Consider the following 26,182-nt stretch of genomic DNA (forward strand, 5'->3'; position numbering starts at 1 on the left):
ACATCATACATGAAGAAAGCAAAAAGTCATTAAGAAGGCAAGAAAGAAGGAAAAGGTCAAAATGGATGTCAGAAGAGACACTGAAACTTGCTCTCCAGCAAAGAGATGCTAAAGCAAATGGAAGAAATGAGGAGGTCTAAGAGCTGAACAGAAAATTTCAAAGACCAACTAGAGAAGATAAAGCCAAATATTACAACAAAATGTGCAAAGATCTGGAATTAGAAAACCAAAAAGGAAAAACACGCTCAGCATTTCTCAAGCTGAAGAAACTGAAGAACTGAAGAAAAATATTCAAACTTTGACTTTTGTTACTGAAAGAGTCTATGGGCAAATTATTGAATGATGCAGAAAGCATCAAGAGAAGATGGAAAGAATATACAGAGTCACTGTACCAAAAGGAAATGGTTAATGTTCAGCTGTTTCACGAGGTAGCAATGAGCCAATGATACTGAAGGAGGAAGTCCAAGGTGTATTGAAGGAATTGGCAAAGAACAAGGCACCAGGAATCGATGGAATAAAAATTGAAATCTTTCAAGAAATTGAGGTGGCATAGGAGGCACTCACTTATCTCTACCAAGAAATTTGGAAGACAACTATCTGGCCGACTGATTGGAAGAGATCCATATTTGTGCCCATTCCAAAGAGAGGTGACCCAACAGGCTGCAGAAATCATTAGACAATCTCTTTGATATCCCATGCGAGTAAAGTTTTGCTAAATGTAATACAGAAAAGGCTACAAGCATACATAGACAGAGAACTTCCAGAGGTTAAAGCCGGATTCAGAAGAGGCTGTGGAACAAGAGATATCATTGCTGATGTCCAGTGGATCTTGGCTGAAAGTAAAGAATAACAGAAAGATGTTTACCTGTGCTTTATTGACTATGCAAAGGCTTTCGATTGTATGGATCATGAAAAGCTATGGACAACATTGTGAAGTATGAGTATTCTGGAACACTTAATTGTGCTCATGAGGTACCTGGACCTGGACCAAGAGGCAGTTGTTCAAACAGATCATGGGAACACTGAGTGGTTTCAAATTAAGTAAGGTGTGCAACAAGATTGTATTCTTTTGCCATACTTTTTCAACCTGTAGGTTGAGCACATCATCTGAGAAGCTGGGTTATATGAAGAAAAATGTGGTATGAACATTGGAGGAAGAGTCATTAACAACCTGTGATATGCAGATGATAAAACCTTGTTTGCAGAAAGTGAAGAGGACTTAAAACATTTGCTTATGAAGATCAAAGAGCATAGCTTTCGGTATGGATTACATCTCAATGTCAAGAAAACAAAAATCCTCACCAATGGACCAATAAACAACATTCTTATCAACAGAGAAAAGATTGAAGTTGTCAAGTACTTCATTCTTTTTGGATCAACTATCATCAACAATCACGGAAGGAACAGTCAAGAAATCAAACGACGTATTGCGTTAGGCAAATCTGCTGCACAAGACCTTTTTAAAGTGTTGAAGAGCAAAGATGTCAGCTTGAGGACTAAGGCGCACCTGACCCAAGCCATGGTATTTCCAATAAATTCATAGGAATAGGAAAGCTGGACAGTGAATAAGGAAGACCATAGAATTGAAGTTATGTATTGGAAGAGAATACTGAAAGTGCCATGGTCTGCTAAAAGAACCTACAGATTTGTGTTGGAAGAAGTATAGCCAGAGTGCTCCTTGGATGTCTGGATGGCCAAACTTTGGCTCTCATACTTTGGACATATTGTCAGGAGGGACCAGTCACTTGAGAAGAATATCATGTTTGGTAAGATGGAGGATCAGAGAAAAAGAGGAAGACCCCAACGAGATTGCTTGGCCAAGTGGCAGCATTGATGGACTCAAGTGTGGCAACAGTAGTGAGGTTGGCCCAGGATCAGGCAGTGTTTTGTTCTGCTGTGTGTAAGGATGCTATGAGTTGGTACCTATTTGATGGCACCTAACAACAACCACAATGAGAGATGTTTAACCATCTTGGCCTCCAGGAACACTCTGGCTGCACTTCTTCCAAAACGGATCTATTGGTTCTTGGCACTTTCAATATTCTCCTCCAACAACATAACTCAAAAAGGGAGGTTAGCAGGTTACAATTCAGGGTCAGCAATGTTCTTCCAGTCAGGACAGTCTCCCTTCAGCCCCTACAGGCATGTTACAAAGTTCTTTTATGGCTGCTGATACATGCTCCCAGATACACCATTCCAGTATAAGCCTCTGCCTCAAATCACTTGCTCCATGTGGCAGCAAAGTTAGTTTCCCTAACTAAGTGTCAGGAAGTACCTCATTCTGCAAGCAAGCCTCCTACCCAGAGTCACTCAACTCTTCTTGCTCCATTGGCTCGGAAAACCCAGTGCTCTGTCTCATTCTTTCCTTGGTTCTGCTGCTGCCACTCCTCTAGTTTATAGCTCCTGTTCATGGGTTAAGGAGTTTCAATGCACAGTGATCCCAAGATTCAAAGGACATATTCTACTCTTTGCTCTTTCTTCTTGTTGGTAGTGAGACCACCCCTTCTGCTTCAGAGATGGCTTCTTTTATACCTATGATAGCATTTCAAGGTTTCAAATTACAATGAACTGTCATAACATCCACAGCTGAATCATGTCATCCTATCAGTATCTTTTCCCAACTTCTCTTTCAGACCCATCAGGAAAAGAGTTGTTTGGTGGGAACTACAACAACTAAGGCTAGAAGAGACATACAAAATTAGTCACTAAACCACAATCCTTCATTGGGATAATACTGGACCAGGCAGTTTTGCTCCATTGTGCACAGTCACCATGAGCTTGGGGGAAAACTCAACAGCTGTCAACAACACAATCACCACTAGTTGATTTGATCATTATAAGGAGCCAGATTGACACACATATTTCTTTCTTTTTTTTAATTTAATTTTTTTTCTTAAATGTTTTATTGCGAATTATGTGATAGTTTACATGGGAGAACATTAGTTTTACATTCATTCTATTGTATATCGTCTCATTGCCATGGTTACAATCCCCTCCATGCATCATCATGCAACCAAAGGGTATACCCTGCAATCCTGTCCCCCGTACTCCCCAGGTCTTCAGCACACAGTCGCTCTCCCTCTCTGGATCGAAAGTCTCCAGCTGCTCCATCGCTCCACGTCATCATCTCTGCCTCCATTTCAGGCATCACTGCTTCTCTGGGTAGGGTCCCGCTCTCTTGCTCTTCCCCCTTGATGGTCCTAGGGACCTCTGCTCCTAGACTGAAAAGTTAATCACTCCCCTCCTTGCTATAAAACATCTACCTTTACATTTCCAACCCTCACAACCAGTCCTGATAACAATTAATCACTATTGTGTCACAAGAGACCCATTTGCATTTCATTTCATCAGCCCCGCCTAGACAGATTGAATACTACTCACTGGAGATTCTACCTTCCTCCAGGCCCTCTGGATCTAGCTTCCCTCTTGAAAGCTTGTAAGCCAGTCACTTCTTGCCTTTGTAGCCCCCTGCCCCCCATTTTGGGTAGCCAATGTCCAATTTGCCCATCCCTGTCTACTCTGTGTGTGGAGGGTGTGGGAATGATTCTTGCTATAAGGACTTGTTCCCTCTTTTGAGCTACTGCTTCCATAGGTGTAGGTCAAGTTAATCAAATTGTATGAGTATACTTTTTTTTCCCCTCTTCTTTTTATTTCTGGTTGAGCTCTGATCATCCAGTCACTGAAGCCAGGATAAGTGGGTATTATCTGCAAGTGTGGGTGTTCTTATGTATATGCCCTCTTTTCTTATCAGCTGGATGCTTCACTCTCCACTCTAGTTCTCTGTGGCTATGTCACTGACTCTGTGCCCAAGAGTCCCCAGGTCTTGCCACACTGCTGGTCTACCAGGTCTTCACCCAGGTTCACAGAAGTCTATTGAACATTGTAGGGCTTAGCTCACCACTTCATTGATGTTTTTCCCTCATTTCCCCTTATCGGTGTTGAGCATGATCATCAATCAGAGCGTGTATTCCCACAGAGTCTTAGTCTTGGAAGGGGGTTTGCACTGAGGGGACCCGACCACTTGCCTTGATGTTTCCTGGGCAAGCAAGTTGCTTGTTCTTGTAGTAACAGTCGGTCTGCCTATGTTGTTTTATATTTTTCCTGTAGGTCTTTCTTTCAAGAAGTATCTTCTGTTCTTCTAGCCACTCCAGGCTGGTCTGCTTGTCCTTTCAAGTGGGAATTTCCCATCTCTGGAGATCTGGATGTGGTTCAGGCTTCCATCTATAGTCTTATGTATTGCAGAGGCTCCACAGGAAGCCTCCTTCACTGGGCATGTTATAGCCCCATTTTAGGTATTCCAAGACGGACTTAGAAGCTTTCTATGGTGATGCTTTTCGCTATTCCTTTCTCTCCCCCTCCATTGTCTATTTTATAATATAATGCAAGGAAAACCAAGATTCAAAGGACAGCCAAGCATCGTAACATTATTCCTCCCTTTTCCCCATTCCAACCATGGCTCAATCTCTGTATCCCAGAACCCTGCTGTAGCCAGGTTGTGCATATATCATTATTTACCTCTTTCCCACTTAGCCCATTGAGACCTAATTGTTCTCCCATCTGCTTTGTTCTTCCATTCCCCTCTCCTTACTTTTATATTGCCCCCTCCCCAGAACCCAAACACATATATTTCTTAAGCAAGAATAAATACAAATTTAGCAGTAGTTCCTCAGAGTTAGCATCAAAAGCCCTACAGATTTCAAAGGTCACTTTAGAGAGAAAGCTTGAAGAAATTAAAACAAGAGCTGAAGCTCTTTGACAAATTTTACTTTTGTATCTGAAAGGTTCAGTGACCCCATATATCTTCAGAGATGCTAGACTGCAATTTTAGGGCAAAAAAATAAATGTTGAGTTTTCAAAGCACTTCAGCTTTTCCAAATTAATGATAAAGTCATCATTAGTTGAGAGTAGTGATTTGTGAGCCAAGAATGATTTTAATACATCTTTTTTTTTTTTAAACTGATAATTACTATTTTGGATTTCTTTAAAGAGCCACAGTTAGTTTATGTCCTGAATTGACAAATGTATTTTTAACTGTGCTCATATTTGAATACATAAAAGTTATTTTTATTATCACTGCTTACATTTGCCACACAAGAAATTATTTGGAGTATTTTGCACAATAAAAATCATCAAGCCAAGAAGAAGGGGGACCCTTTTCAAGTTATTGTTCTAACATTGTTTGAAATGAAGAGAGGCTTAGATGATTCCACACATGAGTTTGTTCAAGGGATTTGTCTTCTTTCAGATCTATATAGTTATGATTTGAAGAAAAGGACTTAGAGTAGTTATAACCCACTCTATATCATAGCTCTGAAAGTGTGGGCTTGAAGCAATCACAATTTTACCAGTTTATCATTTCTAAAATATTGTAGAATAGAAAGAAATAGCAATTTTATGATAATGAAGAAGGCTTTAAAATAAAACCTCAATAATTCAAGTTCCATAAAAATTCCTCTGAAGAGTATTAAAAGGAAAAGATCACTTACTGTGTCTTTTTAAAAAATACCATTTAAGTATTTCTTTTTCTTCAACTGAGATCTCTCTTATAGGGAACAATTTCAGCTTAGTTAGCATAGCAGTCTAGTTGATAGAAGATTCTTATCTATAAGTTTGCCTACCTCCTGACCCAAGCTTTTCTTAAATAGCTTCAAGGTGAAGTCATCTCTCCCTCCATTGCTCCTAATACTTATTTGTCTATTTAAACAGCATTTCTTCAAAAGGATCCTAAGATTTTAAAATCATGAACACTGGAGTATATTTAAGTCCTTGGGTGGCCTAAATGGTTTGTGCCAACTACTAATCTAAAGGTTGGTGGTTCAAATCCACCCAACAGCAACAGAAAAGAAATCTCTGCTTCCACAAAATGGTTACAGTCATGAAAACTCTATGGAGAAGTTCTATGCATGTGCTAACATATGGGATCATGATGAGTTGAAATGCATTGTTTTGCATGCTACATTTATTTGCATAAGGAGCTCTGGTAGCATGCTATTTTTATGGCCTTAGAGTCGGTTCTGACTCATAATTACCCTGCACAGGGTTTCTGAGGCTGTAAATCTTTATGGGAGCAGAATGCCTCATCTTTCTCCTGCGGAACAGCTGGTAGTTTCAAACTGCTGACCTTGAGGTTGGCAGCCTGACTCATAACCACTATGCTACCAGAGCTCCTTTATGAATTGTGCTGATAACCTCAAGGGTCAGCAGTCTGAAACTACCAGCTGTTCCGCAGGAGCAATTTATTCATTGGATCTATTTGTTCATGCCTCCTCAATGGAGTCAGGGTCCGTGCCTTTCCATGATGAAGCACTGCACACATTGGAAAGGATATGGTTTTGGATAAAGACAAGTCAGGTGTAGAATCCTGGTGTTGCATTGTAGGATCAGCACTGGACTGAGAACCACAAGGTCGACAGTTCAAACAACCAGCAGCTTCTGGGAAACCTTAGGCAGGGTTGCTATGAGTGAGAACTGAGTTAACAGCCCTTAACAACAAGTCAAGTTTTGAATTTTCTGGTGTATTTTTGACCAAAAGTTATGATAGCAAAATGTAACCTCATTCTTTTATTATATCACATTTAAATGATTAAATTTCTTTTTATCAAGTAAAAATATAATGCAATTAATCTCAGCATGTCCATAATCATGACCACTTTTACAAAAAAAAAAAAAAAAAACTATAATAAATTATATATCCCTCATTTCTGCTTAATCTTTGATACATTAGCCTCCAGGTCCAGCAACTCATTCCCTTTAGCTGTCTTGTAATTTATAAAAGTTTTCATAATTTTGTCCCCTGTATAGTCCACTGAATTCATGGATGTATTTGCAGCAAAATCAAATATCAAAAAAATCAAGTAACCTGACAAGTCTTTATAAGTTTGTGGGTATATTTCCACCTCCCTCCCAAGCCCTTTTAGCCTGTATATCTGTCCATGTATTTACTTTTTAAGTACCGAGTACATTTTATCTCTACTTCTTTGTTAACAGCTCTAACTTTGAGAGGTTCTCATTTTCAATAATTCTCCACCATCATGAAATCCTGAATCTCATGAAGAATTTCTTGCTAAAATGTTTTCATTGCATCATATGATACTTACAACATTCTATCATCACCAAGGGGCTAAGATTGCTTAAAGTAGTTCATAGAGATTGATGCTAAACGAATTGAGTGTTTAGGTAAGGGTTAATTAATATGTGAAAGTCCTGGTGTGGTGTTCTAGGATAAGCTAACTACAAGGTCTGTAGTTCAAATTCACCAGCCACTCCTTGGAAACCCTAAATAAGCTTGCTATGAATCGGGACTGACTTGGTGGCACTTAACAAAATAATGACAAAATCCATCAATGAATATTTTCTGTGATGACAATCATTACTTTCTTATATTACTATGTATCTTGGGAACTGGAATAAGGCTTAGACAATGAGCAACTCTTGTCACTGGTAATCAGATTATATAATAAGAACTGAAAAATGAGCAAGTGGTAAAACTCGAAATAAAAACTGGAGCCTTTTGTACACAGTGAGGACTTAAAGTCATGAACGTGGATGAGATATTTCTGGAAAATAGGTTCACCATTATACAAGAATAGTGAGACTTCATGTCATGTACTTTGGACATATTTTCAGAAGGGACCAGTCCCTGGAATAGGACATCATAGAATCAAAGGCTGAGGCTTATGGAAAATCATTCCAAAAGTGGAAAAGTATATATTTTATGAGATGCAGAAGAATAATCACATGAATTGGAGCAAAACTGAGAGATAATGCTGACTTCAAAGTTTAGAGAAATGGGAAATAGTATTGAAGGCAAAAGATACCCTACTTGATAAAATGTAGCCTTGAAGCCTTGAGGTCAAGAAATTGTAGCTGAGAAGTCATCCATGTTAATACTGAACAACCATGTCATATATATATATATATATAGACAGAGAGAGAGAGTTCTCCTGGTGTGGCACTGTGTGCTAATGTGTCAGACTACAAAGTTGTTTGAACTGCAAGATTGGTGGTTCAAGCTCATCAGCTGCTCCTTGGAAACCCTATACTGGGTCACTGTGGGTAGGAATTGACTCAACTGGCACTTCACAACAACAACATATATATATACATGGAAGCAGCAAATTAAACAACATATAACATTAGGCAAATCTGCTGCACAAACCTCTTTAAAATGTAAAAGAGCAAAGATGTCAGTTTAAAGACTAAGATGTGCCTGACCTATACTACAGTATTTTCAGTAGCTTCATATACAAGTCGAAGTTGGACAATAAATAAGGCAGATTGTAGTATTGTAGTGAGGGAGAAGATTATTAAAAGTACCATGGACTGCCAGAAGAATAAACAATCTGGTTTGGAAAAAACACAGCCACAGCGGTCCTTAGAAGCAAGGATAGTGAGACTTCATGCTGGATATGTTGTCAGAAGGGACCAGGCCCTGGAAGAGGGCATCGTGTTTGTTAAAGTAGAGGTAAGTGAAAAAGAAGAAAACCCTCAATGACATGAATTGACAAAGAGGCTTCAATAATGGACTCAAACCTAACAGCAATTATGAGGAAGGTATAGGACTGTGCATAATTCTGTTGCCCATGGGGTCACTGAGGTGAAGCCAACTACACACCTGACAACAATAGCAGCACAACCAAATGAGGAATATGTAGGCTTCAAAGTCAAAGGAGCCCCACCAGCCATCGTGTCTGCTTTGTAGTTGTAGGTAGGGCCAGATGCAACTTAATCTTCACTTTAGAAGAAATGTCTTGATATGTATCACATCATTAAGGAGCTCTGGTAGCATAGTGGTTACAAATCAGGCTGCTAACCTCAGAGTCAGAAGTTCGAAACTACCAGCTGTTCTGTGGGAGAAAGATGAGGCTTTCTACTCCTGTAAAGATTAATAGCCTTGTAAACCCTGTACAGGGTCGCTATGAGTCGGAACCGACTCCATGGCACATAACAACAACAACATCACATCATTGGACACCTACCAATTTCATTGAGGTGGAAGGCACTTGATTTTTTGCCAGGTGAATTTCCTACCATCCAGCATGAATATGAGGAGCTCTGGCAGCATAGTGGTTATGAGTCAGGCTGCTAACATTAGGTTAACAGTTTGAAACTACCAGCTGTTCTGTGGGAGAAACATGAGGCTTCTTGTTCCTGTAAAGATTTATAGCCTTGAAAACCCTATATAGTGTCACTGTGAGTCAGACCCAACTCCACGGCATACCACCACCACCAGTAGCATGAATGTGGGAGTGTCGTGAGTCTGTAGGATAAGTACAGGACTGTTAACCACAAGGTTGACAATTTAAGCACATCAGTTGCTCTGTGGAAGAAAGATGAGGCTTTCTGCTCCCTCAAAGATTTACAGTCTCAGAAACACTGTACAGGGCCACTATGAATGGCGCTTAACAACAAGCATACGTACGTCTTACCGACAAGCCTAGAGTCCTGGGATGCTTGTGTTCCTTTCAACTTTTTCCCCCATCACCATTGTGGTTAAAGCTGTGTTCTCTGTGAATTCCATGGGTGGATTGGTGGGTCCAACCTGATTAAACCACCCTAACACACCCATTTTTGTAAGCCTTGGAAACCTTCCTTTACAATACACCAAGGAAGGTCTAGCATTTCAACTGGATTAAGTATAAACCATTGCTTAATTCATACTTCAGTGAACCAACCAAACGGATTACTGTATCCCTTTTTAACCTCTTGAACTGAAACAATGAATGAGTAATCTGCTTATTGGGCCCATGTCACTAATCTCAAACTTAGCCAACTTTATGTTCCTTGTATCATGATCTCACCCTTAATTGTCATTTCCACACATATTTCCCAGGCTTCTGTTTGTATATATTAGAAAAATCAAGGTGTTATTTTGGAGTGTAGCATATTTCCTCCTGGATCATACTTTGTACTTCACCTCTTGGGACTGACTAGGACTGAAATCTACTTATATGTCTAGAAACAAAAATGGGTGGCTGGATATGTTCTGAAGACATTCAACAATGTCTTATAAGGCACCTACCTTAGCCAGTGTCCCAGAACATGACTCAAGCATCATTCTAGGTTATGAAGGTAGTGGTGGTAGTATGCTTTGGAGTCACTTTCAACTCATAGTGACGCTGTATATGGTTTCTAAGGCTGTAAATCCTTATAGAAATAGAAAGCCTTATCCTTCTTCTGTGGAACAGTTGGTAGATTCAAACTGCTGACTTTGCGGTTAGTAGCCCAATAAATAACCCCTATGCTCAGGCAAACTCTTCAGACATAGCTGGGTTAAACTCATCAAATTGGAGCAGAAGAGATCATAGCTTTACTGAGGAGGATGGCTTAGCAGACAAAATGGTGCAATCACTTAAAATAGGAATAAGAAGGTTGGTTTTGTTGGCATGAATGATTCAATGGAATTTAGGAACTCAGTGTATCCAGCTTCCTGATTATCTATCCAGATGTACTCGCCTAAGATTCAGGATCCTAGTTCTTCACAGTCAGTGTCCTCATTTTTATTCTGTAGGTATTTAATTCAACTACTGTCATGGTAAGACTCTAGGTTTGGTTTCTGGCAATATCAGTTCTGCTGTTATTGTTGTTGAGTGACATCGAGTCAGTTCCAACTCATAGCAACCCTGTATAGTGTTGTCAAGGAGTGGCTGGTGAGTTTAAACCACCGACCTTGTAGGTCAACCATGCTTTATCTCACAGCACCACACTAGGAATCTTTAGTTCTGTTACTACAAGAAATAAAGCTTTCTTTCAAGGCTTAAGTGTCAACTTTCAGATCTTTCACATAGCACTTGAACTGTGAGCTCTGAGTTCATCCCTTTCGTCTACCACTGTGTCTGGAAAAAGTAGGACCAACTGACCTGCTTCCTTATACTTCTCATTCTAACAAAGTTTTAGAAAGGTATCAAATATGGACTCATTGAAAGGCTTGTGTCTCACAAATATCTGACCCAATGGCAGATGCTGCATATTTCTATTTCCACCTCACTCCATGATTTAGCACTGCATTCTTTTCTAGTAAATGCAAAATCATCAGTATCTTTAAGACTAGACAGACTTGAGAAACAATTCATAAAATTTATCCTTACGATTCTGTTCCTCTCAAACCTCTCTCAGTGTCTGTGCTGTGTTCTCTAGAGGAGCAAAAACAATGAAGTGTATATATAAAAATACTTTAAAGTGTATATATGAAAAGATATGAGAGGGACTTCCAGCAAGATGGTGAACTAGGCAGGCATACTACACAGACCCTCTACAACAAAGATATAAGAGACCAAATAAAACAGACATATATTAAAATTCTGGCACTTTTGAACTTCATAAGAAAGGTTGGAGAGGTGGATGGAATGCCTGCTAGGAAGAGAGGCCAAGCAGGGACAGCAAGAGAGGGAGCCTGACTGGTTAACAACTGACCAGATGTGAGTAGCTTTGGGAGCGGAATGAAGACTGGCAGAGCAGACTCCAGTGGATGATGGGAAAGGTACTATTTCTCCCTACTCCCTATGTTCCCCTGGTGGCCAGAAGTGTTGAAAGCTCGTCCCCTCATGCACCCTTGCACAGACCCTGCTCTATGGGAATTTGAAGCCATGCCAATGTAAACTGGAGGTCAGCTGTGCCACTTTGGTGCCTGGATTCACAGTGGCTTGGCTCCAGACCTATAAAATCCACAGTGCCATCCGACCAGCATTTAACCATTCACCCTGCCTGCACTATCCCTGTGGTCCTAACAGACATTGAAACCAGCTCCATCAAGGGCCCCCAGAAACTAATTCTGGATTGAATCCAAAGCCAATAAGAACTCCATCTAAGGCTAGGAAGTCGGCTGTCACATCCCTTCCACACTCTCCCCATGACACCTTGAATTGTAGGATCCTGCCAGAGATTTCTCCCCTTCAGATCCAACAACTGCACTGTCTGTTGTTACAAATATGATAACCCTACAATGCTCCAGAGACAACAGGCAATTTTAGCTCCCATGAAGAAACAAGAGAGAATGGTTCAAACAAATGACCAAGACAGAAAACATTTCTGAAGGAAAAAAGGTAATGTAATTAACTGAAAAAATTATTAAAGAATGATATTTTAGAATCTTCATGGATTAACACAAAGATCAAGGAAAGCAAGGAGAACACAGAAAAACTTCAGAAGAATTCAGGAAAACACTTCAAGAACAAATAGATAATATAAATGCAAATTTTGAAACAATACAAAACCTGCAATTAGAAATCCAGATTACTGCTAAGATTTCAGAATGGACAATACATTGAAACAGCAAAAGAGAAGATTCGAAGTAATCAAAGTCAGAATTAGTGAACTTGAAGATATATCTCTCAATACTGGTATGTTAGAAGAAAAATCAGAAAAAAGAATGGAAAAATCCTAAGAAAGCCTAGGAGTTATGTGAGACATGAAGTGGAACAAATTATGGGTAAATGGAATTCTAGAAGAGGAAGAGACAATAAAAAGCGCAGAGAAAATTGTCAAAGAGTTGCGGGAAGGAAATTTCCCTAACAGCATGAAAGATGCCAAGATAAGCATGCAAGATGCTGAATAGACACCAAACAGGACAGATCCCAAAAGAAAATCACCAAGACGTATCATAATTAAACTTTCCAAAATCAAAAACAAGGAAAGGATCCTGAGAACAGCTTGGGGAAAATGAAAAGTTACCTACAAAGGAGAACCAATAAGCAAAAACCATGTAGGCTAGAAGATAGTGGGATAACGTATACAAAATGCCCAAAGGAAAAAAAAAAAAGCCAATCAAGAATTATATGCTCATCAAAGTTGTGCCTTAAACATGATGGTGAAATTAGGATATTTTCAGGTAAACAGAAATTAAAGGATTTTGTAATGATCAGACCAACTTCACAAAAACTGCAAAAAGTTGTTCTTTGCACTAAACCAACATCAGCAGACAACAACTTGAGGTTATCATACATGACAACACCACTCAGAACTCAATTCAGATATAAAAATATTTAAAGTAAAACAAGCCCATATGACTGAAAAATAGGTAAACAGAGATATCATTGTATAATGAAGTAAACTACAAAGCAAAAAGAGGGAATAATGTAGATACAGAAATTCCAAATGGCAAGGAAGTCAAGTAGATTTGAAGTTAAAACAGACTGTTTCAGCAGGGAAAAAAATAATAAATTACTGGGTAACCTTGAAGAAAAAGAATACACCTGCACAAGAAAACATAAAAAAAAACCCAGAAAGATTTAGAAGATATTCATACAACATAAATGAAAATGAGAAGAAAATCCACTAAATGAACTCAGTGCAGCAAGTTATGTTAACAAAGAATCCAGCAGCAGTACACACACATACACACAAACTACACAGAAAAATGACAGCAATCAATTCATACCTATTGATAATTATACTGAAGGTAAATGGATTAAATGTACCAGTCAAAAGACGTAGAGAGCAGAATGGATAAGAAAACAAGATCCTTCAATATGCTGTCTACAAGAGACATATAAAAAGATAGAGACAGCATAAATGCCCATCAAAAGAATGGTTTTACAAACTTTGGTACATATACACTGTGGAATACTAAAAAATGTTGAAGAATAATGATGAATCTGTGAAACACTTCACAACATGGTTGAACATGGAGGACAACATGTTGAGTGAAATCAGTTAATCACAGAGTATAAATATTGTATGAAACCAATGTTGTAAAAAGTTGGGGGAAAAAAAGCTTTTCTTGATAAAAGAAACATTCTATGATGGTTACGGATGTGCTGGACTGCAAAGTCACTTAGAACTGCAAGGTCCGCAATTCAAGCTCACCAACTGCTCCTTGGAAATCCATCCTGTACAGGGTCACGATGGGTAAGAATCGACTCAATGGCACTTAACAACAACAACAATGTATAGAGATTCATTCAAGGAAATGGATGATGCAGATTGGAAAATTCCAAACTCACAGGCCACACATAAGACTGAAGTCTTTTCCTAATTCTCATGGTCTCAGGGACTAATAAACTCAAAATTGGCAGGTCAGATAGCACATTGCTGGCTCATCGGACTGCAGAAGCTGGCAAATTCCCAAATCTGCAGTCATTTGACAGGCTGCTTACATCCAAGAACCAGAGGTCAGAAGATGATGTATCAGATGCAGGATCAGGAACGAGAGAACTTTGTCAGAATATTCACATATGATGGATGCAGGCCACATCTCCAAGGAAACTACCTTTACATCAGATCATAAAATTACAGTAACTAACTCTGAGAATCATGGCTAGTCAAATTGGCATCTAACATTAACCATCACAGTTGGCAAATGGCTCTTGGGGGGAAAAAAATCTTAGGCCATCCATCATCTTGGACTTCAAAACTATAAAAAACCAAAAAAATAAAACCAGATGCTGTCAAGTAGATTCTGACTCATGATAGCCTATGTGTATCAGACTACAACTTTACGCCACAGAATTTCAGTGACTGGGCTCTGCTGGAAGTAAATCACCTTTCTTCAGAAGTCACCAACCTTTCTGCTAGTAATTAAGTGTTCAATCATTTGTGCCACCAAGGGACCTATGAAAACTATATCCCAATGATAATTGGGATATATATATAGTATCCTCTTAGGATACAGTTGTCAATATCCTGTGATCCACTCTCTAAACCAGGTGGGATATCACTCCATATCATCTTTTTACCTTACTTTTGGTGAACTTTTAGCACAGCTAAAACGTCCGCCGGACTACCTCTGTACTCATACTGTTCTTCCTCTTAATTGACACCTTTCTTTACATATAAGTATTGCACTATAAGGTGGGGTTGAACCGGTAGCTTACTAGCTGCTCCTCGGAAATCCTATACAGGGTCCCTGTGAGTCAGAAATGAGTAGAAGGCATTTAACAGCAACAGTGCACTATAAATTTGAATACACGTGATCTAAAATAAAAGAATGGCTTAAACACATATACTTTTAAAAATGCTTGGTAAAGGGTGAATGTTGTTATGTGCCGTGGAGTCGGTTCCAACTCATAGCGACCCTGTACAGGGTTTCCGAGGCTGTAAATCTTTATGGGAGCAGAAAGCCTCATCTTTCTCCTGCAGAACAGCTGGTAGTTTCGAACTGCTGACCGTTAAATTAGCAGCCTGATTTGTAACCACTATGCTACCAGAACTCCTTAAAGGGTGAATGAATGGGTCATAAAAAGAAATGTTCTCTGAATGTTATTTATTTGAAATAACATATTTAGCCAGCAGATGTCACCCTTTTTAAACATAGAGTGCTTCATAAACTGCAACTTCAATAGCACATATACTCTACTGTGTTTGATGTTCTTCATTTAAATCAGCTATAATAATGGAGTCCTGGTGTGGCACTGTGGGTTAGTGCGCCAGACTGCAAAGCCATTTGAAATGTAAGGTTGGCAGTTCAAGTTCACCGGCTGCTCCTCTGAAACCCTCTACAGGGTCGCTATGGGTCAGAATTGACTCGACAGCACTTAACAACAACAACATAGTCCTAAAAGAAGAAAAATGCATACAAAGAGTTTTCAAAAATTAGTGGTAAAATTCTATTATTTTTCAATTCTGCTTTTCATGAACTTTTTAAAGTCCCTTTGTAAGTTTATTAAACAGAAACAGTTACTAGCTGATTGTGAAATCCTAAACATCCCTGGGTTACAAACAAAATCCTTTCATAAGTGTGTCTTCATGCTGAATTTGCAGGTAAGTCTATGCATATGGTTCTTATTTATCCTTTAGTGCAAAGAAAGGCTAAACGCCTTTACCATGATTTAAAAACCAAATGCTCGGCAAGTGAAGGTGATTTGTGGTAAAGAATTTGTTGCAAGTAGAAATTGGTTTAATCACTTCAAAGTGACAACAAATTTACATAACATTAAAGAGAGTCCTAGTGTGGTCAGGTCCAAGACTTAATGCCTGGACTGCAATGTTGGTTTGAACCACAAGATTGGTGGTTCAAGCTCACCAGCCAGTCCTCAGAAACCCTATACTGGGTAACTATGAGTTGGAACCGACTTGACAGCACTTAACACAACAACATGAGTCATCCTTAAGTCTGATGTTTTGTGATTATTGCTATTAAATGTCATACAGTGTGTTCTAACTCAAAGCAACCTTGTTTAGAGTTTCCAAGGAGTGGTTTGAACTGTCAACCTTGTGATTATCAGTTCAGTGTTTATCCTACAGCAAGGAGGGGCTTGAACTGCCAACCTTGTGATTAATGCCCACCGTACAGCACCACATGAGGATGTTTTGTTGTTGTCAGGCACAATCGAGTTATTTCCAACTCATAACCGTCCCTATGTACAACAGAATGAAACACGTGCAGCCCTGAACCATCCTCACAATTGCTGCTATGTTTGGGCCCACTGCAGCTGCCACTGTGCCAAACCATCTTGTTAGGGGTCTCTCTCTATTTTGCTGACCTGCCACTTTACCAAGGATAATGTCCTTCTCCAGGAACTGGTTTCTCCTGACAATATATCTGAAGTATGAGAGGCAAAGTCTGGTCATCTTGACTTCCAAGGGGCATTCTGGTTGTACTTCTTCCAACACAGATTTGTTTGTTCTTCTGACAGTCCATTGTTGTTGTTGTTGTGTGTCGTGGAGTCGGTTCCGACTCATAGTAACACTGTACAGGGTTTCTGAGGCTGTAAATCTTTACGGGAGCAGAAAGCCTCATCTTTCTCCTGCGGAACAGCTGGTAGTTTTGAACTGCTGACCTTGAGGTTTGCAGCCCGATTCATAACCACTATTCTACCAGAGCTCCATAGTACCTTTAAAATTCTTCTCTAGTACTCAAATGCATCAGTTCTTCTAAGGTATTCCTTATTCATTGTTCAATTTTCACAAGCATACGAAGGTGCACTGTAATTCTCAAACTAACATTTTGTTCCTCAACACTTTAAAGACATGAGGATTGGAGGAAGACTCATTAACAACCTGCAATATGGAGATGATACAACCTTGCTTGCTGAAAGTGAAGAGGACTTAAAATACTGATGAAGATCAAAGAACACAGCCTTCAATATGGATTGCACCTCAATGTAAAGAAAACAAAAATCCTCACAACTGGACCAATACATAACATAATGATAAATGGAGAAAAGATTGAAATTGCCAAACACTTCACTTTGATTGGCTCCACCATCAACACTCATGGAAGCATCAGTTAAGAAATCAAACAACATATTGCGTTAGGAAAATCTGCTGTACAAGACCTCTTTAAAGTGTTGAAGAATAATGAAATCAGTTAAGGACCAAGGTACACCTGATCTAAGCCATGGTATTTTCAGTAGCCTCATATGCATGTGAAAGTTGAACAATGAATAAGGAAGACCATAGAAAAATGTATGCATTTGACTTGAGGATTGGTCTTGTTGTTGTTGAGTGCTGTCCAGTTGGTTCTGATACATAGCGACCCTGTATAGGGTTTCCAAGGAACCACTGGTGGGTTTGAACTGCTAACCATGTGGTGTGCAGTCCAGTGCTGATCCTAGAGCAGGGTATTGACTATAAAATAATTATACCCCACAATATAATCACTATTCATATTGAACCTTCTGAAGATTAGGTTGTATTTTACTTCTCTATTATAAATACTATAAAATATTTTAAATTTATTGAATGTCATTATGTCTGTTCAACTCATTTTTTTCAGACAGCGTGGAATTTAACCTTTTCTATTTCTTCATTGCTCTTTCCACCACTCATCTGAAGATTGTGTTTGATTTGTCCATGTATAAAAGAGTACAACATAGTTGTACTATTTTACAGAATACAATGTTAAGTTTTAATAAAGCATTTATTTTCCTATCAATGATGAAGAACAGATTATCTGGAAATACTCTGTCCTTGGCTTGTAGGAATCTGCTGCATCAATTTCTAGTTAGTGATCCAATTCCCTAACACATATTAAAGGTTAGAAGTTGGCATAAGGCACTCTGACATCATATAAAAATAAGTTTAACAACTGGAGAAAGCAAAATACAAGCAACGAACAAACAGAACAATGAAACCAACCAGTGTTCTATATAAATAGACCTCTGCTGTCAGGGTTTCTAAAGAGCAGCTGGTGAGCTTCAACCTTTGACTATGTGGTTCAGACTGACTTTGCAGAACAGCACATTAACCCCCCAGTGCTGCACCAGGGCTCCATAAATAGGCCTCTACTTAGTGAGGAGTAAGATGTGCCTGACCCAAGCCATGGTATTTTAGTAATCTCATATGCATGTGAAAGTTAGACAGTGATAAGGAAGACCGAAGAAGAATTGATGCATTTGAGTTATGATGTTGGAGGATAATATAAAAAGTGCCATGGACTTCCATAAGAGCAAACAGATCTGTGTTGGAACAAGTACAGCCGGAATGCTCTTTGGAAACCAGGATGGCCAGATTTGTCTCTCATACTTTGTACATATTGTCAGGAAGGACCAGTCCCTGGAGAAGGATATCATGTTTGGTAAAGTGGAGGCTCAGAGAAAAAGAGGAAGACCCCCAACGAGATGGATTGGCACAGTGGCAGCAGCAATGGACTCAAACGTAGCAATGGTTGTGAGGCTGGCGCAGGACTGGGCAGTGTTTCACTTTGTTGTGCACAAGGTTGCTATGGGGTCGGTGCCAACTTGATGATACCTAACAGCAACTACTTAGTGAAATTTGATTTGAGTCTTGCATGTCTCCAAAACTATTTAGTCAGAATGCAATAATCACTAATGATGTATAATTTTCAAAATTGTTAAAACTGTCCCTTTCATACACATAAAAGATCTTATTCAACTCATTAATTAATGAGAAAGCCAAAAGATGGCAAGGTCAGTTTAACAGAGAATTTGAGGAATGAGATTTATAAAGTTAATCTCTCAACCAAATAACCAACTTGGAGTATTTACATGGACTTTCTCCTTATTGTGTAATTTAGCAATGATTAAAATATGGCCCAGAAGGTTTTGGACTTCCACAAAATGAGACACATGTAAGCATACCCTTTACTCCATCCATGAAGGACAAACCCCTTTACTCCATCCATGAAGGACAAATGATGGAAAGAAAGTGATCACAATTATAATAGACCAATGCTGCAAAATCAGGCTTCAACGTCTAATTCCTGCTTCCCATCAGCTTGTTATTTCAGTTGACATAATGCATCAGCTTCTCTATTACAATTTAAATGAATGGAGAATGGTTTTGACCAGGGCAGTGAGTCATCACACAAAAGCAAGGAGTATCTTGTATATAGTCTGAATGAGAAACAAACCATGCTAGAAACAATGGGAAGCATTGTAAACATGGACGTGTTTTAAATATATGCAAGGCATTCTTACCTTAGGAAAACATGATGGTTCTGTAGGATAAGCACTGGACTGCAAACTAAAAGGTCAGTAGTTCAAGCCTACCAGCTGCTTCATGGGGGAAAGATGAGGTTTTCTGCACCCAGAAAGATTTATAGCCTCAGAAACCCTATGCAGGGTTCCTGAGTCAGAACTGACTTGATGGCACTTACCACCACCAATAATATTCTTAGAATACAATGCATGGCTTACAATTTCCCAGAGATTTTAGAACATAGGAGGAAGTACTATAGACTGACAATACATTCCAGGAAGATGTTGGCCTGACACAATAATTATCTAAAGAAAATCTTCTATTTAATTTTAAAGCTTTGAAATCTTGAAGAAATTTTGTTGTTGCTAAGTGCCATGGAGACGGTTTCAAATCATAGTGACCCTCTGTAGGGTTTCCAAGGAGCTAGTGGTTGGTTTGAACCATTGACCTTATGGTTCAAATAGACTTGAAATCCAGCACCACACATTTTAGTCACGATTAAATGAACTTCAGAAAATTATCATAAATTCCTAGGATTTATACACATAGGACCTAAAACATAAGATTCTCAAAGCTCAAGTGCTAATTCAGTTTCAATGATTGTAAAGATTGTACCACTTAGCCAGTAGCTGAGAAGAGTCAGAAAACACATCACACATCATTGCGTTATCTGTTAGGAATCTACATAGTCTCCTCATCTCATACTCATATGTTGTTTGCTGATAATTGCCATGATGTCAATTCTGAAACATAGTGACTCTGTATAGGGTTTCAGAAGAATGACTGGTGGATTTGAACCGCAAAGTTGTAGCTATCAGTCCAGTCCTTATCCTACAGTGCCACACCAGGTCTCCCATCCAATATAATAACTATGTTTGTTTTGCTTCTGTCCTTTCTGTAAAGAAGGATAGTATTTCTGAAGCTCAGTACCAAATAGAATGAAAGGAACACTTCTGAGTTTTGTAGTCAAATGAGAATGTATATATTTGTTGGTGTATTAGTTATATTTATACTTGCTCTAAAATATAAAGAGAGTTCTATAAAACAGAAAGGTATTGCTTTTTATATCGGCAGTCTGTTGCTCAATGTTCATTTTCTTCAGTGCTCATGGATTATAAAGTCTTTTAGGAAGAAGATATTCCATATAAGACCATTCTGAAACATTTCTAGCTTTAAAGGAAGATGTAATTTTAATAATAACATGCCACATTTAAGACGCTATTAGGCACAGTTCTGGCTATCTTTGATTTATTCATCAATGTAAGGAATAAGAAATTTTCTGAAGTCTAATTTTTGAAGAAAAAAAAAAAAAACAAGTGAAGTGGTCTCTTTGCATTAAGCCATCTGCTCTACATGATTGCAGTGACTCCTTGGGCATTGAAGCTTTTCTTTTGTGATTGAATTTCTTATTCAACCAACTGAACTCTTTGGAAAGCATCTATTTCTTTTGGAAAAGCACATCATTGTTAACAGAGTAGTGAAATAATTACAATCAATCCAAATTCCTATTAGGTAGCATCTTATGGAACTCATGTAAATTTAACAACTTACTCATGTAAATTAATTTATTCATCACCAAAGAAGAATATGAAATTTGTACTCACGCAGGTTTTATTGTATAGGCATGCTTTTCGTGGACAAAGGCACCAGCAAGACCTCCTGCTCCTGAATTTAAATACTGAAATAAAAACAAATTATTGTTAGAGCTTACATAATATATGAAAAAAAAAAAACACAATACAATCATTTGTCATTTTTTAAATGAAACTAACTTTCAGGTATTTGAAAATAAGTAATTATTAGAGCTTCTGTAGACAAAAGCTTTCTTTGTGGTGAGCATTTTAGGTCACCTGTAAAACAGAAAAACAAATAAAAACTAACATTATGAGGTTGAGGCCAAATATTCATTTCATTTGTAGTCAAATAAAACAAAATATAGAGAAACGAATCCAGAAGTGTTAAACAAATATGGTAAGCTTTGAAATGGCCAGTCCTTTCAAGCTAATTTAGTTTTTCAATACAACAAAATACTGTGACTAATAAGGTAGAAAACCTCATTGATATGATTGAACTGCATTTTTATCAATTGAATTTGTGCAGCATATTGCATGCATGGTATATGCATTAATAATATTCCTTTTAGTGGGCTTGTGTTTAATATTCAGAATAGATAAATCATTACCAAGAAAAAAGTAAAACATTATAAAATGTCAGATGTCCTTTTAATGAAAAAAACTCTAGAAAATGCATGGGTCCAAAGCGCTTGTTCACTAATTCCTTAAAATACCACAAGAGAAGATACATAATTATCAACAAGAAAATGAAGAAACTTTTTTTATTTATTCATCCCAATAAATAAATACCTCTGCAACTGATGTCTCTCTCATTTCAAAGTTATATCAATTAAATATTTCTGATAATGAAGATAATTAAATAATAAATGTATCATATTTTAAATCATCTAAGCTAAAATGTGTTCTATATTCATACTTCTTGTCAATTATTTTTTCAAATTCCAGTACAAATTGATTTTAAAAATTACCTTGTAATAAGTAGAACATTTACACCATCAACCACAAAACTAAGAAGCTCATCAATTTAAATTAATTTCTAAATGTTTGGGGCTTTTTCTCCAGAACCCCCTCACATTTTCACTGAAGCTTAAGAATGGAAAGAATGTATACTCTATATGGATGAAAATTCCAGAATTAATTATTTCCCATATTATTCTAGCTATGTGACTATTAACTCTTAACTATAATTAGAAAACATTGAAATGAAGGATGTACCAAAAAGTAACTCAAATCCTTAAAATTGGCCCACCCATCCAGTGTTTTACTTTGATTAATGTCAAGTTGAAATAAAAAAGATGCAAGAATAGTAATTAATTTGTACCTTGTAGGAACACCAGCAGGCAAAATCAACTCCCCAGTCATGTAAATGGAGTTCAACATTTCCAACTGCATGTGCCAGATCAAAACCGACAAAACAACCCTGGGGAAGACACAATGACACATTTTAGATTTGCTTAATGATTAGAAATATGACTACAAATATCTTTAAGAAATTCTTTGAAAGCTGTTGTTGTTAAGTGCAGTCAAGTCAGATCCGACTCATGGGTACCCTATACAGGGTTTCTGAGGAGTGGCAGGTGAGTTTGAAGCGCTGACCTTGCAGTTCACACCAACCTTGAGGTTGAATGCTAATCCTATGCTGCTGTACCACAAATAAGGTAAATCCTTTAAAGCTGTGGTTTACAATGTTATCTGTGGATCTCTGAGTGCCCCCCAAACTTTTCATGATACTCGCTAAGTCTCATAATTTTGACAATACTAAGACATGCTTGGCCTTTTATACTTTGCAAAAACTATGATGGCTAAAACTCTTGCCTCTTAGCACAAATACAGGCAGCGACACAAAACTTTACTAGCAGTCATTTTACATTAATTTTTAACCCCAAAAGACTGTTTCATTTAAGAATCTACTTGGTAAATCTTTAGAAACGATCAACTTTTAATTCATATCAATATCTTAATTCTTTTATGTTTGATACCTTGTAGAAAATATTTATGAGACACATTGAAATATTTATTTATGAAACATTCTGAAATAGGATGTTACTGTTGTTATAAGTACCATTGAATCAGTTCTGACTTATAGTGACCTCGTATAGGGTTTCTAAGGAGTGGCTGATGGGTTTAAACCACTGGCCTTGTGGTTAGCAGACCTATAGCATCGCACCAGGGTTCCCTTGTCTCAGAGTAATGCACTTGAGCAATCATTTCAGTTGCAAGTTGAACTAGCACTTTTCTCATGAAATGTACATTTATACATAAAATGTAATTTATACATGAAATGTAATTTATACATTAAAAAGCTACTGACAATCAATGGTAATTCCAACTTGCTATTTTTTGAAAACAATGCTTTCACTTGAAAGAAAGCAACATGTATTTGTTGCCAATGGTAAAATTAGAATTTTTAGGAGAAGATGAGAACTTTGGAGAACTTGTATTGACATCTATGAAAATGGCTACTTATCTGTAGAGAAAACTTTGTTAGTGATATTAACATATCTGATTTTATATCAAATAACTGTTAGTGATATTAACAAATCTGATTTCATATCATATAATGAAATGTGTCAATATTGGGAAGACCTGGATATCTCACTGAACAAAAATACTCCACATGACCCATACTTGAACATCAAAGATCCATTCAGAATGCAAGACTGACTAATGGACTTTAAGGTAACAAAATACAGAAAATTAAATCATTTGGTTTCACATTTCATATAATGACTAACCACTAAGAAGGTCTTACTTGTCAAATTTTGTGTAGTATCAAAGAATATCCTATTAAACTACTTCAGTCTTGTCAAATTTTGTGTAGTATCAAAGAAAAATCTATTAAACTACTTCAGTCTTTTCTAATTTCTATCATTATGAGAATAGATATTCTTCATAGTTTCATCAAGAAAAAAAAATTAAGAGATTGCATTCAGAATCAGACAAGAAAATCCTATTAAGCAAAAAGAATTTGTAATTGCCAAATGTAAGATAATGACAATCTTTATGTTTGTTTTGAAAAAAAAAAGTTATTTTTCATAAATATACCCTCTGTGTGGGAGAAAGATGAGGCTTTCTGCTCCTGTAAAGACTTACAACCTTGGAAACCCTGTACAGGGTCGCTATGAGTCGGAACCGACTCCACGGCACGTAACAACAACAACATGTTAACGTTAATGGGTATATTATTATTACTTTAAAATAAATTAATAATACATTTTAAATTTAGAATACAATGAATACAGTGATATAAACACAGAATTAACAGCTTTTCAAGATCTTCAAAACCTGAATGACTGAGCATAAAGAATTTCTATTACCAATATGTTTGAGATTGCTGCTTCAGTGTATCCTATTACCTAACAATGAACGACAACAGTAACTCCAAGGAATCAGTCTGAGTTTAGCATTAAAATTTACATCATGCCCATATTTTAATTTTATGAGTTCACTATATACATTGTGGCAAATTTCAACCATGGTTCTCATTCCTCCCCCTTCTTTTATCCATGCCTCTTACCATACAACATTTCGGTTTCTCTTAGGGAGGGATGCGACTCCCTTACATTGAGCTCAGCAAAGTGACTCTTCTTTTAGACCAATGGAATGTGAATAGATGTAATGCAAACAGCCTCAAGGAGTGCTGAAAGATTCAACTTGCTCATTCTTGCCCTCTGCCATATTTGAGCTAGCCTGCTGGCCCACATGGAAAAGAAATGTAGATCAGAGTTTTCTTCACCTGAACTCAGCCTGGATCCAGTGTTCCCAGTCCCTTTATCTGTCCCAAAACATATGAATGAGCTAAGCTGAATCTAGCAGGATCCTTCTAGATCAGCAAACACCAATATGGTCCACAAATAGACTATTATTATTTTAAAGCACAGGGTTCTGAGATGATTTGGTAAGCAACATTTTTATGGCAACAACTTATTGATGCATATGTTGTTGTTGTTGTTGTTAAGTGCCGTTGAGTCGGTTCTATTCAGCTCAAAAATAGGAATGAACAATTTACATAGTCCTAGGAAGTATGAGGTAAAGCAAAAAATATTGCTATTAGGTTTCCTTTAATAGATGGACACACATGTCTGTTTGCTTTGTAATATTGAAATTTCAGTAGGATGAAAAGGTTTTTATACTGAATTTGAAACTCCTTAATATTGAAACTCCTCGATATTTCTAATTAAAGCAATGACTTTTTTGAAATGATGTTTGAAATGCAACTTTTTATTAAATGTTTTAGTAACTCAACATTACTTAGAAAACTCAAGAACTAGAAAAGGCTGGACTGTTTATAAAGATCAGCACAATGAAGAAACGACAAAACTTCGCATACCTCTCGTAATGGAGTGTATTAAAAGCTGGGCTGCTAACCACAAGGTCAGTAATTTGGATCTACAGTTCCTCTGTGGGAGAGAGATGACACTTTCTGTTCCTGTAAAGATTCACAGCCTTGCAAACCCTATACAGGGACTGGATGAGTTGAAATCAACTTAGAAGCATACCACCACCACCATCCTGTTTTTCAAAGCTCTTTGGCCAGATCTATGTCACCACATCAAAAATTCACTTGTGGCTTCTTTAATATGTGTTTGTACATGTAAAATGATTTTTCCATGCATAGCCAAAAGCAAATTTTAAAAATGTGACTGTTTTGAGGAAAGTAACCAGACAGGAGCTTGATTTTTTACTAAATTACCACTAGATGGCAGCATCTTAAAGATAAAGAAAATATGGGGGGGGGGGGGATAAAAATTCTCAAAAACCTCTCTACAGCTTCCAATGAAATATTTTTCATTATTTTACCTCTAAGAGTAAATTACATGTTGTAAATAGATAAAATGTAAACTCCAAAACTTGAGTGTCCATTTTGTCTAATTACTAAAAACCAAAATACTTGCAACTAATTTTTATTAAAAATTACCTACATGAATGTACATTCATATTCACACAATCACACATCAGCAGAGCAGGCTTCAGCCACCACCTCATCTTGTTTATAGTCAAATCCCTAACCTATTGCAGTAGTCTTCTATCTATTCTGAATTCCTCCAGTGAATTTTCAGAGCTATTACTACAGTGAGTTTTCTATATCACACTTGTAGGACTTACTGATTACCTTGAAGAAGACCTCACTAACATAAGAACACAACTAATACTCCTTCTATAGAAATACATCATGCTTGATAAAATAGAGGGTCAGCAAAGAAAAGCAAGACTTTCAACAAGATGAATTGTCACGATGGCTCCAACAATGAACTCCCACTGGCAATGATTGTGTGGATGGTACAGGATCA

At 37.6% G+C, this 26,182-nt stretch overlaps 1 protein-coding gene across 1 annotated transcript in view; it reads right to left on the minus strand.

Annotated features, from left to right (window-relative positions):
* The window catches only part of KYNU (kynureninase), a 273,716-nt gene that overhangs the window by 82,263 nt on the left and 165,271 nt on the right, over nt 1–26,182 (minus strand). The window contains exons 8-9 of the mRNA XM_006834568.1: nt 22,213–22,311; nt 20,922–20,995 (exon numbers count right to left, since the gene is read on the minus strand). Coding sequence (XP_006834631.1) covers nt 20,922–20,995; nt 22,213–22,311 — 173 coding nt within the window. The remainder of the gene's footprint in view (nt 1–20,921; nt 20,996–22,212; nt 22,312–26,182) is intronic.

This window comes from Chrysochloris asiatica, unplaced genomic scaffold, assembly GCF_000296735.1.
Source record: "Chrysochloris asiatica unplaced genomic scaffold, ChrAsi1.0 scaffold00012, whole genome shotgun sequence".
Classification (NCBI taxonomy): Eukaryota; Metazoa; Chordata; class Mammalia; order Afrosoricida; family Chrysochloridae; genus Chrysochloris; species Chrysochloris asiatica.